General features: G+C 39.4%; 2 protein-coding genes across 3 annotated transcripts; both read left to right on the top strand.

Moving 5' to 3' along the window:
• Positions 1-177: 177 nt before the first annotated feature.
• tmem201 (transmembrane protein 201) lies at positions 178-13,088 on the top strand. Of its 2 annotated transcripts, none has more exons than XM_027016333.2 (11): positions 178-379; positions 1,489-1,609; positions 1,721-1,915; positions 2,672-2,851; positions 3,504-3,883; positions 3,989-4,192; positions 7,637-7,851; positions 10,363-10,425; positions 10,687-10,968; positions 11,370-11,504; positions 11,648-13,088. In XM_027016333.2, the coding sequence occupies exons 1-11, from the start codon at positions 279-281 to the stop codon at positions 11,743-11,745; spliced, it is 1,974 nt and encodes a 657-aa protein (XP_026872134.2). In that variant the 5' UTR covers positions 178-278; the 3' UTR covers positions 11,746-13,088. The 2 variants fall into 2 exon arrangements, with proteins under 2 accessions (XP_026872134.2, XP_035378396.1); XM_035522503.1 differs by lacking the exon at positions 178-379 and adding an exon at positions 876-1,038.
• A 1,274-nt stretch (positions 13,089-14,362) lies between these two features.
• Positions 14,363-15,901, top strand: foxl2l (forkhead box L2-like). The gene has a single exon (XM_027016339.2). The coding sequence runs from the start codon at positions 14,363-14,365 to the stop codon at positions 15,206-15,208; it is 846 nt and encodes a 281-aa protein (XP_026872140.1). The 3' UTR covers positions 15,209-15,901.
• The last annotated feature ends 3,815 nt before the right edge of the window (positions 15,902-19,716 follow it).

Here is a 19,716-nt window from a genome sequence, read left to right as displayed (position 1 = left end):
AAGTATCCATTGGCAATGACAAACAGAATACGGAGTCAGCTGTAGCAAACACGTTGTTCATTATAGGATAGACGTTTTATTTATTTATTTTTTTTATTTTAATTTTTTTTTTTTTTTGCTATTACAAGGGCTACGGAAAAACTTTTATTTTGACAGCAACTCCAGTCACGCCTTGCTTGATTGACGCACGCTTCTGTTACCAGCGTGCACACACCAGACGTCTTTTCGGCAATAATAAAAGCCAACAATCTCTCTCCTGCACTAAATTGCAGTTTGTAATGGAGTTGGTGAGCGAGGTGTTGCAGCGCCCGCGGCTCCTGTACGGCGGGGCCGGTGCTCTTCTCACCGGAGGGGCTCTGTTGTACAGACTCACTCACAGGTACCGGGACGGTAGCTAGCGCGCGGGCTCTCCCCCACGGGCGCTGGGCTAATGCAGCTAACATTAGCCAGCTAACATACGGCAGTTTCTTTCTTTTTTTTAAAACCGTTTTCATGTTAGATGTCTGCGGGAACGGTGTAATCTGTTAAATTACCAATGAAGATTTTTTTTGTGTGTGTTTCAAACGTAATCGTATTTTTTAAGCGGGTTTAACGGGATGAATTGCTAACGTTAGCTATCCTAGCTTGATAGCTATTCTATCTTACTAACGGTTGCTGCATTTGATGGGTAGCTTAGCTTAGCTTATTTTAGATAGCTAACGAGGTAATGATAAGGAACGGGCTGTTTGCAGTTGTTCATTTATATACCTATCTGTGTGGTGCGTTTTCAGATATTACAGTTACATTAACAATATTAGAAATTGTAAAGAATACTTTATTAATATCCTCGTTTTATAACGTTTTTTTTAAATCGCTTTATCACAGCGATAAGCTAGCTAATAGTTGAGGCCAGTGATCTGTAAACCATTCTTGCGGAACCATTTCATTGTTCAGCTTTCAACTTCGATCGTTTAGGTGTTGGTAGTTTGTTAGCTAGCTAACAGTTCAGCAATAGAAAACCTACTTTTGTATAATTTGGAGACCCAGATTCACAAACCTGTGAGTTTTCAGATTTATTGTTCTCTCTAAATAAGCAAAATGAGTTAAGCCATTACTACAACTGTTAGACTGAACTACAATATTCGACTGTTCAGTTACTGTTGGTTAGATTAATTTAACTTTCATAAACTTTCTGAATTCATAGAAGGTAGTTTTTTAATGTCTGAGTAACTGTATATCTACCATGAAGCTATTCATAGAAAGACATTTTTAGGCTGTGAAATGAAAGATGCTTGCTCACAATCATTGCAGTTTACATTACAGTTTGGTCAAATTCAGAGTGCGCACTCTCATTTTATATATATATATATATATATATATATATATATATATATATATATATAAAATAAACCTGGTTGTAGTACTGTAGAATTGTAATCAGTGCAATGGCTTTTTATTCACATTGCTAGTTCAAATCTGTTAAAGTTAGTTTAACTCCCTATTCAACAGGAAAAAACCAACTCATGTCATTGTGAATTGCTGGTTCTGTAATCAAGACACTGAGGTTCCATATGGTAACAGAAACTGCTGGGACTGCCCATACTGTGAGCAGTACAATGGCTTCCAAGAGGTATTGCTTTATTTGAGAAATAGTGTGGACATATTTTATTGAACGTCTTCCAGTGATGCACCCCTAACTGAACCGTTTTATATTGCTGCTGCTGTAAAAAAAAAAATGCAGAATGGTGACTATAACAAACCGATTCCTGCGCAATATATGGAGCACCTCAACCATGGGGTATCAGCTGATGTCCCTGTACTTGACACCCCCAAGACACAGCAGTGGGTCAATTGCCAGATGCTTCTTTGCAAGAGGTGCAACAGCAACCAGACACTGAAGATCAAGCAGCTGGCTTCCTTCATTCCCAGAGATGAAGTAGGTTTTACATTTGAACCGTTGCCTTCTTATGCATACCTATGCAGGGTTGATTGCAGTGCCAGAGTTGTGAAACTGCAGGGTAATGCATGTCCAGTGCTGAAGTGAAGATCGTAGCTGTAAATAGACTGACTTGGGCAGAAATTGTGAGTGGGTCTTCAAGTGCAGACAGGAACTGATGACCCACAAGTAGTTTGATATTATTCCAAACTAGCTAACTAAGTTGACTAAGTTTACATAGCTAGTTGAAAGAAGCCGTGATCATGTAAGCAGCACGGACAGAATGTCATTCTCCGAATAAGGATTTATTTGACCCATGTTTAGTCCAACTAAACTGTCATACTGGCTGATTTTAGTTGGGCTATAGAGCCACTGACTCGTGCACAGAATTCTCTTAGTATTTTTACAGTTTCTTTCAGTACCATGTGTATGATGCCAACTTTGATAATGTTTTTTTTTTTTGTTTTTTGTTTTTTACTGAACAAAGTCTTCAACTTTGACCGTGGTGACATGAATTCCAGAACTGCAGGGTGGTTTTTCCAGTAATGCATCTTTTGCCCATACATGTTGATTGCAGTGTTAGGAGGTCATAACTGCTGATAATAACTTTGTACAAGAGGGCTTATCCTCATGGCTCACTGACTTTCATGTGGAACAACAAACAATCTTTTCTTATTTATATTTTCCAGTTGCAACAAACCATTGTGCAGTTTTTGAACTTCTATTAAAAAAAAAAAAAAATTAATGCTTCTGCAGGACAATTATGATGAAGAGATCGAAGTGTACAAGCACCACCTTGAACAGACATACAAGCTGTGCAGGCCCTGTCAGACTGCTGTGGAGTACTATATCAAGCACCAGAACCGACAGTTGAGGGCCCTGCTTTTCAACCACCAGCTCAGGCGCAGCCGAGATGCAGACAAAGCATTCATTAAGGTGAGTAGTTATTGTCAATGGTTGTCTTAGAATGCTGCTGAAGTGCTTATGCTGCGTTTTGGCAATTCCATAGCCAAGAGTCCACAAGGTCACACCTAGCTACTTTCCTGTTTGGTGGGAAACACCAAACTCCTTCCCTGTTGATACAAAGTGACACTTGAAAAAAAGGACGTACCCGGAACTGGCGGTGAACACTGTCCTTCAAGTGCATATAACCCACAGTGTGAGAGCCTGCAATCCAGTTCATTACCCTGTCCAACAGGGTCCCCCCAACATCTTCCTTGTCAGAGGTTACAATTAACAGGAAAAAAAAATTGGGAACATTTTGAAATTACTGAGCCAATACACTGCACATTTCACCTTGACTACTTTTGGTTGTTTTTTTGTTCCTGGTTACCATGCTTTTTTTAAAAGCATAGATTAATCAATGTTTGAGATATTCAAAGATGAGTTAAGACCTGTTCTCTCTTGCTGAGTATTGTTTTTTTTTTTTTGTTTGTTGTTGGGTTTTTTTCTTCTTTTTTTTTTTTCTTCTTTTTTTTCCTTCAAATGAAGCGTTTCGTTTTTGGTTGGTTTCATGGTATCCATGCTAGCTTCCAGGTTTCTGTCCATTTACATACCAGCCAATCAGCTTCCTTTCTCTTTGCTACAGAGCACCTCTTGTATGTCCACACCTGCTTGGTTGGTAGCTCTAAGAACCCTGGCCTTCTTCACTTGTGCTTTTCTGGTTGCGCTGGCCATACGTGGGTCTGGATGTGGCTCTGGAGATGCCTCTTCTCTCCAGAACAGCCTGCACACTCTCAGCGGGGGAGTCATCCCACCCAGTCAAGCCTGCCAAAATGACACTGAAGCCAAAGCAAACAGCAGCACCAAAACTATGCAAATGTGGAATGACCTGGTGGGCCTTCTGCCAGAGGAGGCAATAAAGAATATCAAGCTCATCTGGCAGTCTGGAAGCAACCACCAGATGGCTGTTGCGTCTGTTGGCCTTTTGACTTGCATCACCGGTGTCTTAATGGCAGGGCCCGTCAGGTGAAATGCACGTCACCTCAGCACAGACTGTCCTGTTCTATCCCAAACATATCAAGTAATTTACCTTTATCTGAATTCCTGAATTTGTGCTATTCCCTTGTGAAGGTTGAGAAGAATCGACGCTGTTGCCTCTTTACTTTGGCTTCTGGTGCTATTCCTGTACGTCGTTGAGTGCTACCTGAAGACAGACACCCCTGACTGGCTAGATGCGATCAAGTTTGCTACCACCTCCTTGTGCTGCTTGGTTGGATTCGCTGCTGCCGTGGCAACACGCAAGCCCATGTGTCAGAGAAGAACCAGAGGCCGCAGGTCAGAATCTGAACAGTGACACTTCACTAAGATATTTTGAAGAAGTCGTTGAGCAGATCACAGCTTAACAATGTCACTCGTAAGTGTGATTTTTATTTAGAAATACAAGTCAGTGCCAGGTGTTGTCTCTCTCTCTCCTACTCTACTGATATTTACATGCTATACCTGGTTTTCATCCAGCTTTTGGCTGCTATTTCACAGCATGTAACATTTATAAATTCCAGCAGAGTACGAGGTTTCCCTCGTAATCTAGCATGCTCTTGGTCTTGGACCTGGAGTGAGTGTGGGGAAACCTTGACTGACTAAAAAGAAATCGGCTATAGACCAAATACTCGATGCCACATAACTGTCTAAAACCAAGTATGACAAGTTTGCATCTTCGACTGCCGTGTAGCAAAGACACATGCCCTGAGCTACATCGCAAGTTAAGTTGCTATTTATACATTGCCGAAGGGAAACAAATTACATTTGATTGCCCCATTGAAATATGTGGAAACATAATTAATGTTGGTTATTTGAAGCTGAGGATAAAAGAATAGCTTGTGAATCCATGAATTTATCTTGTACTGTTCATGTGTAAAGTGCAACCCTTGTCTTTTATATAATATGCTCTGTAAACACTATTTTATATTCAGAGCATCTACTGTATTTATGAGTGTGTTTTGTATCACTGTAAGTAGAAAAGAAAAACTAGATTTCAGGATTTTGGTTCCAAAACACTAATTGAAGTTATTTTCAATTTGGAGCTGCTCTGTTTGGTTTGGCACCAAAGTCACATTTTTTATCACAGTTATAGTGAGAATTATTCCACTAAAGGTGACCATCTCTCAAAAAGTGAACTGGAACCAAAGATTGGTTAAAAATGACCTTCTCATCACTATTGCTGATGTGTAGGCTTGGGAGGTGACCCCAGGAAAGTGGAAGCCAATGTGCTGAGGGAAGAATCAATACAATACAATATAATATTTAAATAATTAGCACGTTTTGTAGCTGTGTTCTAACTGTGGCAGTAGCAGACCTCCATAAGGTGCTTTGTCCCTGACTTTGTTAATTTTACGTGCTTGTCTCAATTTGAATTTGTGTGGGGAAAAAGTATTAATATGTATCTGTTGCCCTCAACAGTCATAAAAGAACTCATTTCCTTTGTGAAGACATGACGTGTAATGTATTTCCTGAAAAGTATAACATTTTTGTAGCACTACCGTTCAGTACTGGGTGTGTCAACACCTATGAAATCTTCCACATTTGTAAAGAGAAGGCTAGCGAATGAAATGTGGTTCTGTGGTTTACCTCAATTTTCAGTAACAAAAAAAAAAGTACTGATCATGACCATATTTGTGGGCAATTTTTATGAATGTAGTAAGAAACATTTTGATAGGCATTGTAAATGCTTACAGTTAATATTTAAACTATATTTAACTTTTTACTGTTAGCCTACATATCGTTCACCTTGACTTCTAAGATAATGCAGATTTTACTAAAATGGTTAGGAATTTCAGGGTGTTAATAAATGAGCAATGCCTGTCATTAGGGTGTCTTTGTGTTTTATAGAAACAGGCAAATGGGGAACTGGCATTCCTTTAAGAGGAATCAGATAATTTTACATTTATGCATTTTGTTAATCTCTTAGTGCTGATTTTAAATTTAATCAAAAATAAGTGTACAAATGCAGTTGTTGCCTGGAGATTTTTTTTTTTTTGTAGCCTCTTCATTGTATTTCTCAAATAATTTTGCATATTAAGTATGCTGCTGTGAATTTAAAGGTCCAATAAGTAAAACCTGAATTGGATGAATTAAGAGAATTTTTTTCAGTTATATGGAGAGCACAGTATTAAAGAAAAAGTGAAAGCTCCTGGTGGTCTTTGGCATGTAAACATTCTTTTGTGTAGTGAATAGGATAAAGCATGAATTATGAATTATGCCCCAATTCAGTCTGCATATATCACTTGCCTGATCATCCTATAGGTAAAATTAAGTACTTATTGGACCCGTTACTGTTTTTATTCTATTTATTTTTTTCGAAGTACATGTTTTTGTACTTTGTAAGCAACTACAGATGAAAGCTGTGTTGATGACCTGGACATCCGCTGTCTGCAAATGTCTTTTGTAGCATCTATGCCTTTTATACAGTGTTTCTAAGATCGAGCTTAAAACACCTGCCAGTTAAAATACCTGCCAAAAAAATGCTAACATTTTGGCATTTTAAGGTTTTTTCCAGCTCTTGCTCACAAAATGCAACGTCTTAGTAATTTTGTTTCATTCGTCCATGTGTTGTCAGATAACATGAAATACTGCAGACTGCCTCAATGAGTCCGTATAAGCTTTGGATTACTCGCAGCATATGACTTTTTGTAGTTTTCATGACAAGTAGATATATTTTTAGTTTCATTATGCCAGACTAAGGAGTCATAATTTGTAAGTAAACCGTTTGTGTTCTTGCATTTAAATTGAACACTAATCTTGCTATTCCATAATATTAATTGATGTGATACGGATAACTAACCAAAATTTGATTTGGTCACGCCACATGAGAATTAGTTTTGTTGTTAAACACTACCAACAAGCTGAATTTCAAAAGTGAATAAAATCAAGCTTGAAGATGTGAAATGTAGGTTGACACTGAGACTGTAATGTGAAATGAGTTTCAAGGATTGTAGGTATAAAAAAATAAAATAAAAGCCCATTCTAAAAGAAACCTTTTCTTTTTAAATGTCTTTTCTTTTTTTTTTTTTTTTTTTGGTGACCTTGTTTTGGGTGTGTTTTGAGCAGCGAAGCCTGTTAGAATAATTTATACATGCGGAGTATTTTTATTTTATCATAATGCTCTTGTACATTTTACTGCTGTTACAAATAAAGTGATATAAAATGCGAATTGTGTATTTTTATGCCTTTTGTCTTGGACATATGTCATGAAATATTAAAATTAAGATGAAATATTGTCACCTATAAGCTAGTTTTAGATTTGAGATGGAAGGCTTCATGGCAAATGAAAAAGTAGATCATGTTGAGTAAGTTAAGACATTTAAAGTGATTTACTTGTCTGTTGATAATTGATGATTGGTAATGGGGACAGTGATGGATGACTTCTGATGATGATCCATATCAAAGTCAGGTCACTAACCATATTTACGGTGATTTTATTTTATTTTTTCAGGTAACCTCTATATCTTGATTAGGTCCATTTACAGTGGCATGCACTGTTTGTGTCAACACTTTCCATCTGAGTCAGTCTTTGTGTGCAATGAAGAAAGGTGGTGTTTTGTTTTGTTTGTTTTTCCTTTCTTTCCCCTCAGCTACTGTGCCTCTTCTAATTAATCAAGTTGGAGTCCATCTGCGCGGAGATTCCATTCGTTGCCTTTAGCGTGATAACCATACAAATGCATTCAGAGTGAAGTGCTGCAAAATTTGTGGAATGGACTCAACCTTTCACCTCGTCTCTTTCAGGTATCTGTCAGGCAGCTCTCTGAGGACGCACTCCAGTGGACAGACTGCTTTTCTGTCGGGATCTGCTGCCTTCGTTCCTGCTCCCCCTCCCAATCTGGCTCAGCTCCTCGCCCGCCAGCACGGCCACAAAGCCCGCAGAGCTTCCCCTTCCTCCTTGCCAGGGCGTCTCAACAGGGCACTCTCCCTGGGCACCATGCCCTCGCTTGCCCGAACAGGTGAGCATGCCATTTGCTCGCTCGCGCTCGCTCTCTCTCTCTCCTGATGTGTTGAAATGGCTAACTTCAGTTGGCCTCTTTGCTCTTTTAGTGGCAAGTGTGCTTAGCGATCATTTAAGAATCATTACTCTTGGGATGTCGCTGGTTTTGAGAATAATATATCGGTGTTTTATCCAGTAAGTTTCAGCATCCAGGTCTTTACGTGCTGTGGTATGTCCATTAAGCTTCAACAGAGAAAGTCAGTGAAGCCTTGAACTTCATTGAATTTAAGTTAGCTTTGTATTAGAGCCAATAAGTATATCACTACCAACTGCCAATGTCTTTGTGTAGATTTGTGTAAGCCTAACTGGTGCTTGTCCTTCTTACTAATTACATGAGAATTCCATGTTGACTGGTAGCTCTTAGTATCGTGCATCAGATAAACTGCAGCCATTTCAAGAGAATTGAGAGAGACCGTGAGCATGTGGCGTAGAATTGGGCCATCAAGGAGGTTTTCAGCAGTGTTGCTTATCTAGTACCTAGGCCCTGGGCCAAACCACGATGGGAGAGGCCCCATGTGCTGTCATGCAGAACCTGTGAAGGGCTGATGGGAAAGGTATGGGTCGATGGCTGTGTGAGCAGAACAGGGAACCTGCCTCACTCGTCACTTCAGGTGTGGGCACACCTAGAGGAGGAATTTTGCCATCTGCCATAGAGGACTGTGAAGTTGGGTTAAGAAATAAGCTCACGCGCTCCCCTTTTTTTTTTTTTTTTTTTTTTTTTTTTTTTTTTTTTTTTTTTTTTTTTTTGTTCTGTTCCCTTAGTGATGTTGGGATTTTCCCCACCGGTCACAGGCATCAGATTACAGCAAGATGGTATACCTTTTGTTGTACGTAATGCTGAAATCGCACCCTCAGATGCTACATCTTACTTTTTTGGAAGGCACACAGTTTGTCCTTTATTATTACTACTTTTTAAATTTTCTTTAACCTCGGTCTGTGTACTGATTAACGGGTGAGTTGCACATATAAGTGCCGCAGTTATTTTCTGCACTACTTCCAGCGCCTGCCTTGGCTGTGTCTTGTGTGAGCAGGAAAGCTCTGCAGCATACTCGGCCTTTTCAAAGGGCATTTAAAGCCTGGGACGGCAGCGGTCTTAGGGAGTGGTATTGAAATGACTGTTATGCCTTGCCTGGTAGAGTAGGGTTTGTTTCAAGTTGGGATCCTCAGATGAGACCGTAGCGAACTGCAGTCTCCTGTAATCAGAGACAGACCTAGCAGGTGTGACAGAGGAGTGGCAGGATTTTGTCACATTGGCTTAGAGCTTTTAATGCACTGACAGGGCACAGTTTGCACAGTAATAACTGGAAGTGCTGTAATTAGTTGACAGTAACAGACAATGCATAATGTTAAATGTAAATTAAAAAAAAAATAATGAAGGCATTATTTTTGAAGCAGTAGTGAATTTAAATATCCAAATTCTGTTTGATGTCAATACCGCTGCAATTCTTATTTATGTGTGCAGTCTTTGTTAAACAATATTAAATAACATGAAACCCCAGACTAGAAAAAACAAGGAAAAATAGATGAGGAAAGGGGAAGTGCTTACAGGTAAAAGCTCACAGCAGGATAGACAGACGCATGGTGAAAGCTGTTGGTAAATATTCATGGACAAGTGCTCCAAGAGTTACCAGGGACTTTTAAACGTTAGTAAAACTGTTCAAATATTTGCATGCCACAGCAGGACGCTCTAGCATCAGCATGTCCTAAACCTATTTTTGAATAGGGTGCGAGGGCTTATGTTTTGTGACCTACCTGAACTAACTTTCTATGGGATTTTTTTCCGAACACTGCAGGGACACTTCTGTGTCAGTCATCTCGATTCAGACGGCCAAGTTTTATGCAAGGCGAGTTCACCTTTTTAACAAGCCTCACTCCAACCCCGCCATCATCAGCCGCCTCTCCCCAGTCTGTCTCCACCTGTGCTGCTAGAGTTTTGTAAGGTTGCTTTTCTGTATGGTTCCCACAATGTTGGCATGTATGTGAGGGGAGGTAGATATTTCTGGAATCAGCATTCGGGACAGAAGATTCCCTGTGCACTTGGGGGAAGATGGATGGTATAAAACAAAGTTATTTTGATCTTTCCTTTTAGAATATGATTCGTTGCATCTTTCATTTTCTTTTTGTTGCTTTTTGGGTTGGTTTGCTGTTCGATAAGAGTGAACATTGATGTGTTGGCTTGAAAAACTCCAGGTGTTGCAGGGGATGGGTTTCACGCCCGTTTAGCAGCCATGGTGACCCCTTGAGGAGCTGCCTTCTCCATTACCACACCAAAATTCCAGATTTCACCATGTTCTGTCTCCTTAGTTAAACAGTAATGTGAAACATATAACGTTAGCTCCTTTTATGCCAAAACCTTGCTCTTCATGTTTCTGTTCCATTAAGAATGTCCAGATTTAAGCCTAAAAATATCTCATCAGTGCAGCACCCTGTTGCTTCACGTGGTTGGGTGTTTTGCTTACTCTGCTTATAGATTCTGGCTTTCTGTTCAGTGGCAGTAGACCATCTTCACAATGCAAAGAATCTCCACCTTCAGGTGATTGGACGTGACAGACAAATTGCACTCAATGTTACAACACCTTTAATTGTTGCAACAAAATTAAAATAAAAACGCACATTTGTTTCTTCAATGTGAAAATTTTAGCTAAGTAACTAGCATGTCTTTTTTTTTTTTTTTTTTACTAGATGCATTAGGTAGCAAAATTTGTAGCCTTATCATTATTATTCTTTTTTTTAACATTAAGGGTTTTTTTGTGTATGTGTGTTGTGCATGTGTTCTTAATCTTCATTCGTTTAGATTATTTCTCCCTGAAGTCTGGAAGTCGGCCCTCCTCGCCAGGCACCTCCCCCACCCCTTCAGTGGCAGGCTCTGTGGCATCCACCTCGAGCTCAGCCAGGCAGCGCCGGCCTCTCATTAGCCCAGCACGGCTTAACATTGGCGGGCAGAAGCTGCAGCTCTTCTCCTCTGCTTTTGAGTCTGTGAACCTGGCTCCCCCACCATCATGTTTGCCTGAACCAAACCACTTCCCCAGCAGAGCTTTTGGATCTGATGCTCCTTACTTCCCGTCACATTGTCATGGTACACATTGCGCCACACATCACCCCCCATCCACCCATCCCGTGTGTGTGTGTGTGGTGTGGTTTTTTGTTCGGGGTTTTTATTTATTTATTTATTTATTTATTTATTATGAGATGACTCTGAAAACGTTTTACTTCATTGTTATTTTTTCGGTTGAAAATGGAATGGCTGATTAGTGCAGTCCACTCCTGCCCTCAAAGAGCCTGAACATGAAAATGATCATAGATAAAACAACTTTAGTATTATTGCTTGATATCCACTGATGACTTTCATTTGCCCACCACTGCCTGTCATTTGTTAGGCCTGTTTCTGAGGCCTCTTGGGTTTCAGTATGAACATGTAAACTGAGTGCAATGCCACATTTGTTTGCCTGCTTGAATCATTGTGTTTTGTCATTTCAGACTTAAATTCTCTGTTTGACGACAGCAGCGTTTTTGAGCACGCAAACAAGAGAGTGGGAAGCTCTTCAGGGTCATCCAACTGTCATGTTGACACAACCACAGGGAATGAAAATGAAAGCAAGCCCTACTGGAAAGGTAAGAGCCATAAAGAAGTTCAAACCTAATGGTAGCATTAAGAAACCAGGAATGTGTTTCTGTTTTGCTTTAGTGATTATTCAATTAACCAAATATTCTTTGTATCAACATTTTTTATCAACTAGTGCCAATTTTGATTGCAGGTCGTGTTGGTCTGTCTCTTTGGCCAGGACTTCTGTTTGGCAGCTTGACTGCCAACCTAACTTTTATCTCATTTTACCTATATTACAACTGGAGGTGAGAAGGGGTTCCGGCTGAGGGGGACAGAACTGTCAGTTAATGGAACACTGCTACTTCCTACCCAGAAAATTGCCTCGGGTGGGGCATTTTACACTACTGGTAGCTGTTTCTGTGGCTCTTCTCTGAAAATTCTAGGATCCTAAAGGTTCATCTACTGGCGCATTAAGTGCCAATTCAGGTTCTGAGAATGCTTAAATAAACTATCTGGAGTCAGTACCCTTTAAGTTATGCTCACATGTAGGTGAGACCATAGATCATGCCCCAACTCGAGATTTTGTAAATCTTGCTTTCATGTGGATGCTGAGTTACCCTTTTTTAAAATACAGGAGCATGTATAGACTCATTGGGGGAGTACTGGGTTATCTGATTAGTTAAGAGTTCATCTAGATAATTGATGACACACAAGTGTGCTGTATAATGAGTTGTTTTTCTCCCATATTTCTCATGTTGAGCAATAAGTAATTAATAGGAGTGTTATGGGAGGTTAAATGGTGCTATGGTGCGTATGATTCTGCTCATACTTGTTGCTTGTTAATAGCCCAGTGTAATAGTGAAACAAGACATTTTAGTTGTACCTTTGCTTTGAGTGTCATTACTGCTCAATAAAATGAACACTTCATAAATCAGGTAACTAACACTGTACGTCTGTTCACTCTCATTTAACCTAGTAAATGTGTGAACAGCTGTGATGAGTTGATATTTTGCATTTAATATTTTGTACTTGGTGATAATGCAAGCATACTAAAATTGCAAATTCATAGAAAGCTGAATGATGTGCAGGGGTATGTTGTTTATACCCATTATAGGTGGTGTACAATTGTTTTGTGTCTTTCGTGAGTACATCCCCTACTGTTTCCATGAAACACATGCACAGATATTATTCTGAATGTTTATTTAGTCAGCAAGAGATACAGGTGTTAAAGATTTTTATATACCAGAGATATTTTTTTTTAATACTTTGCATGTTCTTTTTCCAAGTGATATGCACACACTAAGAAACTTCATTAAGTATTTATGAAGTATTTCATTGGCATCCTAATACAATAGGTTAATCCTTAAAATAAATAAATTAAAAGGGATTGACATGCAGACTAAAACTCATAGAATAGAAGTGTGTATTCTGTGGTACTGTAGCTCTTTTTTTAAAGAAAGCAAGTTTAGCATCATTTCTTTACACTGCTGACCTTTCATATCTTAAAAAATGTCTGGACAGAGTCCTTCCAAAGAGTATATGTAGTCTGAATGTGTGTTTATTAAGATGTATGATGAAAGTCTTGGTAAGGGGCAGAAAAATGTAAATAAACTATGTAAATAAAACATTCCCACAAAACGTTGTTACATTTACACTGTGTTAGTTTGAATCAATGGGACCTTTAACTGTTTTTACATGCTCTTTGTGTGTAATAAACTTTATTTTAAATGTTGGTCTGCTGTATAGGGATAATAATCATATTTATTAATGTTATTTTGTGTTCTGGAGTAGATGATCCTAGAAGACCTATATTGTGTTTGTTTTAATTAAAGTTATATCAGTATAATTTGGTACAAAAAACTAAATAGTCTAAATACACGAAGTAATGTCTTAAATTTACAAATGCACTGAACTATTTAGTCACACAACTTGGAATATTTTTGTAATCCCAAAAGTATTTATAGGTTTCATTTAATTAAGTTGCTTTTAACTATATTGCATATTAACCTTCTAGCTAATTTGAAAACCTTTTTAAGGATCATATAAATTACAAATGCAAAGACTTTGCTTTTCCATTGCAGTTAATGTGTAAAAGGAAATCTCGGGGGGTATTGCTAAAACATGCCTAGTCCTAGACTATGTAAAGTGTTGCGTTCCGTGGAGAAGTTGTGCTAGTTTGGAGCAGACTCACCGTCTCTTGAGTCCGAGATGAGCAGCTTTTCCACCGCTGCTGCAGAGTGCGTGGGTGGTTCGACTAGAAGCCACACGGTTCTCGAATACCATCAGCACGCCTGTATGCAGCCTACCCTGTGTTTAAGACAAGTCATTAGTCTGCTCTAATATACTCATGTTGATAATGCACCCTGGAACTTTTTAACGTTTATAAATATTACCGACGGAGACCTCTAATTCATGATCAGTAAACCTTAATTAGACTTTTAACGTTAATGTCTTCCAAGATGACAACATCACAAGAGTAATTACATGTTTATGCGATATCTGTGTATGTGGTGGCAACACATGGTGGCTGATGAGGAGAGTCAGAGCAAAGATAAGATACAAAGACTTACAGATTTTCAAATAAAACATTAAGTTGTGTTTCAGAAGTCCTGAACATCTAAAGACCCGCTACGATTTCAGGGCTAATTAGAGAAGCTTTGTTTACATGTTGCCTGTAAACGAAATGTATCATTTCAGCATAACATGTCTGTGCCCTTTTTGTCACCTCAGACTTCAGACCTTGTGACCCGGAATGTTGTGGCGTCCTGCGACTCGTGGGAACGCTGGCAGTGTTAGTGGGCGGGGCTTAAAGAGCTTACGCCTGCACACCTGCACACCTGGACGGTTGGCCTTCTTCCGTCAAGAGTCACGGAGACTTTCTGTCCTTTTTCTCGTTTGTACGTCCAGGTCAAATTTAGCCGTGACCATGGAGGACTGCGACAGAACTGGAAGCGTTCACCAACATTCTCCCGGTTTGGAAATTTCGCTCGACACGGTGTCAACCACGAGGGTTGACAGTCCGGCCCGTGATCCCAGGACAGAGGTGGACGACGTCCAAGCCGAGAAGCCTCCTTACTCGTACGTCGCGCTCATCGCCATGGCCATAAAAGAAAGCAAAGAAAAAAAACTGACCCTTAACGGGATTTACCAGTTCATCATCTCCAAATTCCCTTACTACGAGAAGAACAAAAAGGGATGGCAGAACAGTATTCGGCACAATCTCAGCCTGAACGAATGCTTTGTCAAAGTACCCAGAGACGGAGGAGGTGAGAAGAAGGGGAACTTCTGGATGCTGGATCCAGCTTTCGAAAACATGTTCGATAAAGGAAACTACCGGCGCAGGCGGCGGGTGAAGCGACCGTATCGACAGCCCGCTTTGCCGTACGTTTCGCCGGGTGTGAATTATTCCGACCAGTTTTACTTCAACCAGGAGCATGTGTACTGGCAAACGCCGTTCAGCGCATGGAGTGTCCCCCCGCCCGGTGCGCCCAGCGCGTCTTCGGTGTACAGCTTTCAGCACCTGCAGCCCAGCAGTGGGAACGCGCGTCCTTCGTCTCCGAACAGCTACGCCAATTCTCCCGTGAGTTACTACCACAGTCACCATCTGCACCCGTCCTGCGGAGCGTACCAGCGGCATGCACTTGTGCCCCACAGCGGACGCACTTTCTGCGGTATCAGCCCTCCAGAGAGTCCCGGCGGGAGCGCGATTTCCACCAGTAACTACACCCAGCACCAGTATACTCAGCCTGACCTGGAACATCCATTTGACTGAAAAATTAGGTTTGGGTTAGAGCGATTCAGATAATGCGACGTGTATAAACTTGCCAGGTCGTTAAACATGGACTCATATGTCCTCTCAATAATTGGGTTTAGATTAAAGTAAAATAACGAAATTACATCTTGCAAAGTAGCTTTGATCGAGGAGCACTAAAGACACGTGACGGCTGAAATGAATGTGCCTTAAAAGCATTTACCCTTTTGACTGAACTTGGTCTATAAATTGAATCAATTGATTGGATCCAACTTAAATTAATGGGGAAATGCAAAGTAAATGTCATAAACTGTTAAGTTCTTTTATTGTTAGGCGGTTTGTTGAATGGCATTGTGAAATTGTTCAAATGTTCTGGTAAATACGTTCGTCGACGTAGATGGTAGTGGGTTTTTGTTTTTTGGAATCTGCTATAAAGGTTAAGAATTCAGTTATTTTTCTATTGCTATTTATTTTTCCATGTTTTTACTATGCATTTGAATTTGTATTTTATATGTTCGACTGATTGATTGATTGAATTGATATTTGTGAGTAACATAAGTACATTAGTAGTTAGCTATATTGTTGATTGTGTATGTTGTCCAGTTGAGAGGTTTTGATCAATACATCGATTAGAAGTAATCTGGTTGTTCGGGCATATAACAGAAACCCTAAAACGTTAATCTAAGTTTTATAATAAAACAGTTTGCCGAAGAGTTTTACCAGTGTTTGCATGGTTAGCATATTGATAAAAAACGTAGGCTACTCCTAACGATATCAGACTTGTTTGTTTTTCATTAGACTGGTATAAAGTGTAGTATGTACCTCTTTCAATTTATAAATAAAAATTTTATATGCCCTCTTATTCACCAAATTATGCCATCTTGTGCTCATACTTATTTTTTTGTGGCAGCATGGTTGTGTAACGCACGCTACTTTACAGATGCTTCTGTACATAGCCATTGACAAGGAGGTAAATGGCGCCTTCAGCTGGTCATAGAAATGAAGCACATCGATTTTATTAGATGGGCGACATGAATTATCTTTAAATGGACCAACTTGCAGTGCTGATCCTAAACTGCACAGGAAATTCTTTAGAAATCTCATTGGAAAGTGTAGGCTTAGGGCTAATCTGGATCAAGGAAACTGTTGGTATAAATGTATTCAAAATGTTACCATATATTTTACAGCCAATTTGCAATACACATTTTTGGTACCACGGTTTATATCCGTACTGGTGTCATGAATCCTGTGTAATTTATGTTAGTGGCATTTGTAAATACTCTTAAATACTCATAAAACAGCAAACATTAATAAAGCTAGCTGAAACATAAACGTGGGGGGAGGGGGGGTTAACATTGCCCTTTTTATGAAGACTGCTTAGTGAGACTCCACAAAGATAAGGTTTGTGTCTAAAGGTGAAACATAGGAGCACTTCAAGGGGGGAACACAGGTTTGTTTATTTTTTGCTAAGGACAAAATTTTAATGTCCTGATCCCATACCTACCTGCTGTCATTGTGTATGCATTAAAACATTTGCATATATTTCTGAGTACATTTGTATGAATGTATACACAAAATATCCAGATTTTCCATTTTTTCAAAATGTTATATTTTAATGTTTCCTGTACCCATTTAACAAGGCAGCCTGTTTTCTGTTCCTTATAAGTTGCAGAAATTCAGATTTTCGGTCAGTGAAAGTTAGAGAAATGTACTGGAATTTGACATTTGACTTGGAGTGGGAACCCTGATTGCAACACAAAGCTCATCAGTAAATAGCAGAGAGAATATCTGTGACATGACAGAACCAGTCGGACGCTCACAGAAGCTTGAAGCTTCTTTATTCCTAGCAAGGAAATCCATAGTCATAGTAAATAACAGAAAGAGGGTCAGAAGCAGAGAATACAACATGACAAATCCAAAGGACATCTGTAGTACCAATACGAAGACAGTCCAGAGAAAAAACAGAGGCACAACAGACAGACAGACAAAGGCAAAAATAAACAGGTTTCCAGCAAAATGTAGTAAACGCTCAGCATGCACACACTGAAATAATGGCAATACTTCGCAAAGAGTGATTGGCAAAGGCAGGGTATAAACATGACTAGGAAATGAGCAACAGGTGGATTCGGGTGGATGAGGATCTTATGAAGCGATGCATTGGAGTTGTAGTCCGGTATAGGGTTAGACGAGGTCAGCTGTGTGACAGTATCACACTGAACAATCTGTCATTTGTGGTGATCGTCACACTGTGATGCTTTTGAGAAACAGAGCCTGATCATTCTTTAAAGAGGCTAATGGAAATATGGCACAACTGCACAGAAAAAGTAAAGTTAACTGACTAAAAAAAAACCTGGTAGTTCTAAAAAAGTTTTAGAAAAAAACTAAAAAGTTTTTAAACTTTTTAAAAAAAAGTTTGAAAAAATACTGCTCACACCACCCATACATTATATGATACATTATATGAGTAGTGTGGGGAGGAATTATGGAGGTGATATGCCCCCCCCACCCCCCCCCACCCCAAACCTATTAGGTGCAGCTATAGACAGAATATATATACAGAAGCCACTTCTGAGTGTCATGGGTTAAAGATCTCAGAATCTAAAAATATTTTGTTCTAAATTTTGCTCTAAGCTTTTCTTTAAAGAGCTAAATTATTAATACTGATGTAAGAGAGACATTTGTGCTTTGGAAAGCAAAACTGAAATGTCTTTTTAAGACTTTGAAATTGATCAAGTCTATAATAGATTGCTTGGTGTATAAAATAGATTGTTTGTAAAAAGACATACTGTGACTCAGTCTCAAGGACAGGCAAGTTGCTTCCATGGTGAAAGAAGGCCATGTTTTTATTGGCTTAAATTCATAATAAGTCTAGAGGTAGATCACAAGTAGAAAAGGGAAATCTGTTTTTGAATGAAAGAAATGTGAAAAGACTAATTTCATATTAATTTGTTTGATTGTGATCTCCTTTTGTATGTTTTTATTTAATTTTCAATTTAAAACTTTTCCTACATGTATCATTTAGACAGACTACTCAGTTGTGCCCTGTAACCTGACTTTTCATGGCACTACACAGATTCTAGTATTGTGCTTGGGGTTACTATATGTATATGGGTGTACTGTGTATCATACCAGAATCCCCACACTTGTTCTTATAATGATTTGTTTTCCATTTAGTTCACTAGGTCAGCATGAGCAGAGTGTAGACTGTGCATATATGTCCTTATTCCGCTCTCTGTCTTGAGTGGGCTATGTTTTGTGTGTGTGTGTGTGTGTGTGTGTGTGTGTGTGTGTGTGTGTGTGTGCGTGTGTGTGTGTGTGTGTGTGTGTGCATGTTGTGCTGATCTGGCTGTTGTGGTTGTCAGTGCCCTGTAGTGATGGGTGGTGGGGGAGGGAGAATGAGAGTGAGGGGGTCTGGAGCCTTATTTGACATGGAGTTTCTGTTCTGCACACACACACACACACACACACACACACACACACACACACACACACACACACACACACACACTTCCTGTTTTCACCAGCTGCATGCAGCTGCTCGCTCAACAGTGGTGCAAACTTTGAAGACAGGGTCTTTAGTCTGCACTATTTCGGTATTGTCAGTGCATTTGTGTGTACATATGTGACTGGTGAAGACATAACTGTGTCATTTAAACAATATATTGTCTCTGCATACACTCACCTGTTATTGCATAATCCTAATTCTTTTAACACCTAAGCAAACCATTGATTTGGTTTAAGGAAGTTATTTGAAATGTATATGGTAGGAACATATGGAGTTAGAAACTGCATAAGTATTCTCTTATGTATGTATTACATCCTGATTATCCTGTTTCAAGTTTAAAAAAAATCATATTGGAAAAGGCCGAGAGGAAGCAATTGGTAATGTTTGAATGGGTTACAGCCTTTACACATAAATAAATGTGTAAAAATAAAGGTAATGTTTAAAAGGTTTTTTTGTTTTTCCCACAAATGTTTGCTATTGTTGTTAGTCTGTGAGGTTGCGTCCCAGGTTTGTATCTTTCTCTGTCAATGTTGTGTCTTTCTAATCTTGTTCTTTTGTTTAAAATGATTCAAATTACATTTGGAACAGCTGTCACTGGATGTTTGTTAAAACGTTCTAGGGTGGGATGGAGGGTCAGTACTACCTCCGTTATCATGTACTTCCTATGCAAAATCGGAAACTCATCACTTGCATCAGCGGTTATTTTACTGGAATTCATACCACTAGACTAAAAATGGTTACTTTTGGTTTTTCTGAATGACAACTGAACTAGACTGACTTCCCCATGGGCCCATAATCGTAAAACTGCGAGCAGCGGTATCCAGAAATAGAGCTTCCCTTATTGTCCCACAGGAACACACTTTTGTCCAATTTGTCACATAAACAGAGGAAATATGTGAGATACATCAAACTGATAAGTTAATGAATAATCTTTCCACAAGACTGTGTGCATGGGGACTTGGAAGGTGAGCTGGAAATGCGCACGTAAAAACGCGTTGTAATTGCTGCCAGTACAATTATGAAA

The sequence above is a fragment of the Electrophorus electricus genome, chromosome 24, assembly GCF_013358815.1.
Source record: "Electrophorus electricus isolate fEleEle1 chromosome 24, fEleEle1.pri, whole genome shotgun sequence".
Taxonomy (NCBI): domain Eukaryota; kingdom Metazoa; phylum Chordata; class Actinopteri; order Gymnotiformes; family Gymnotidae; genus Electrophorus; species Electrophorus electricus.
This window is presented reverse-complemented; position numbering and strand designations above follow the sequence as displayed.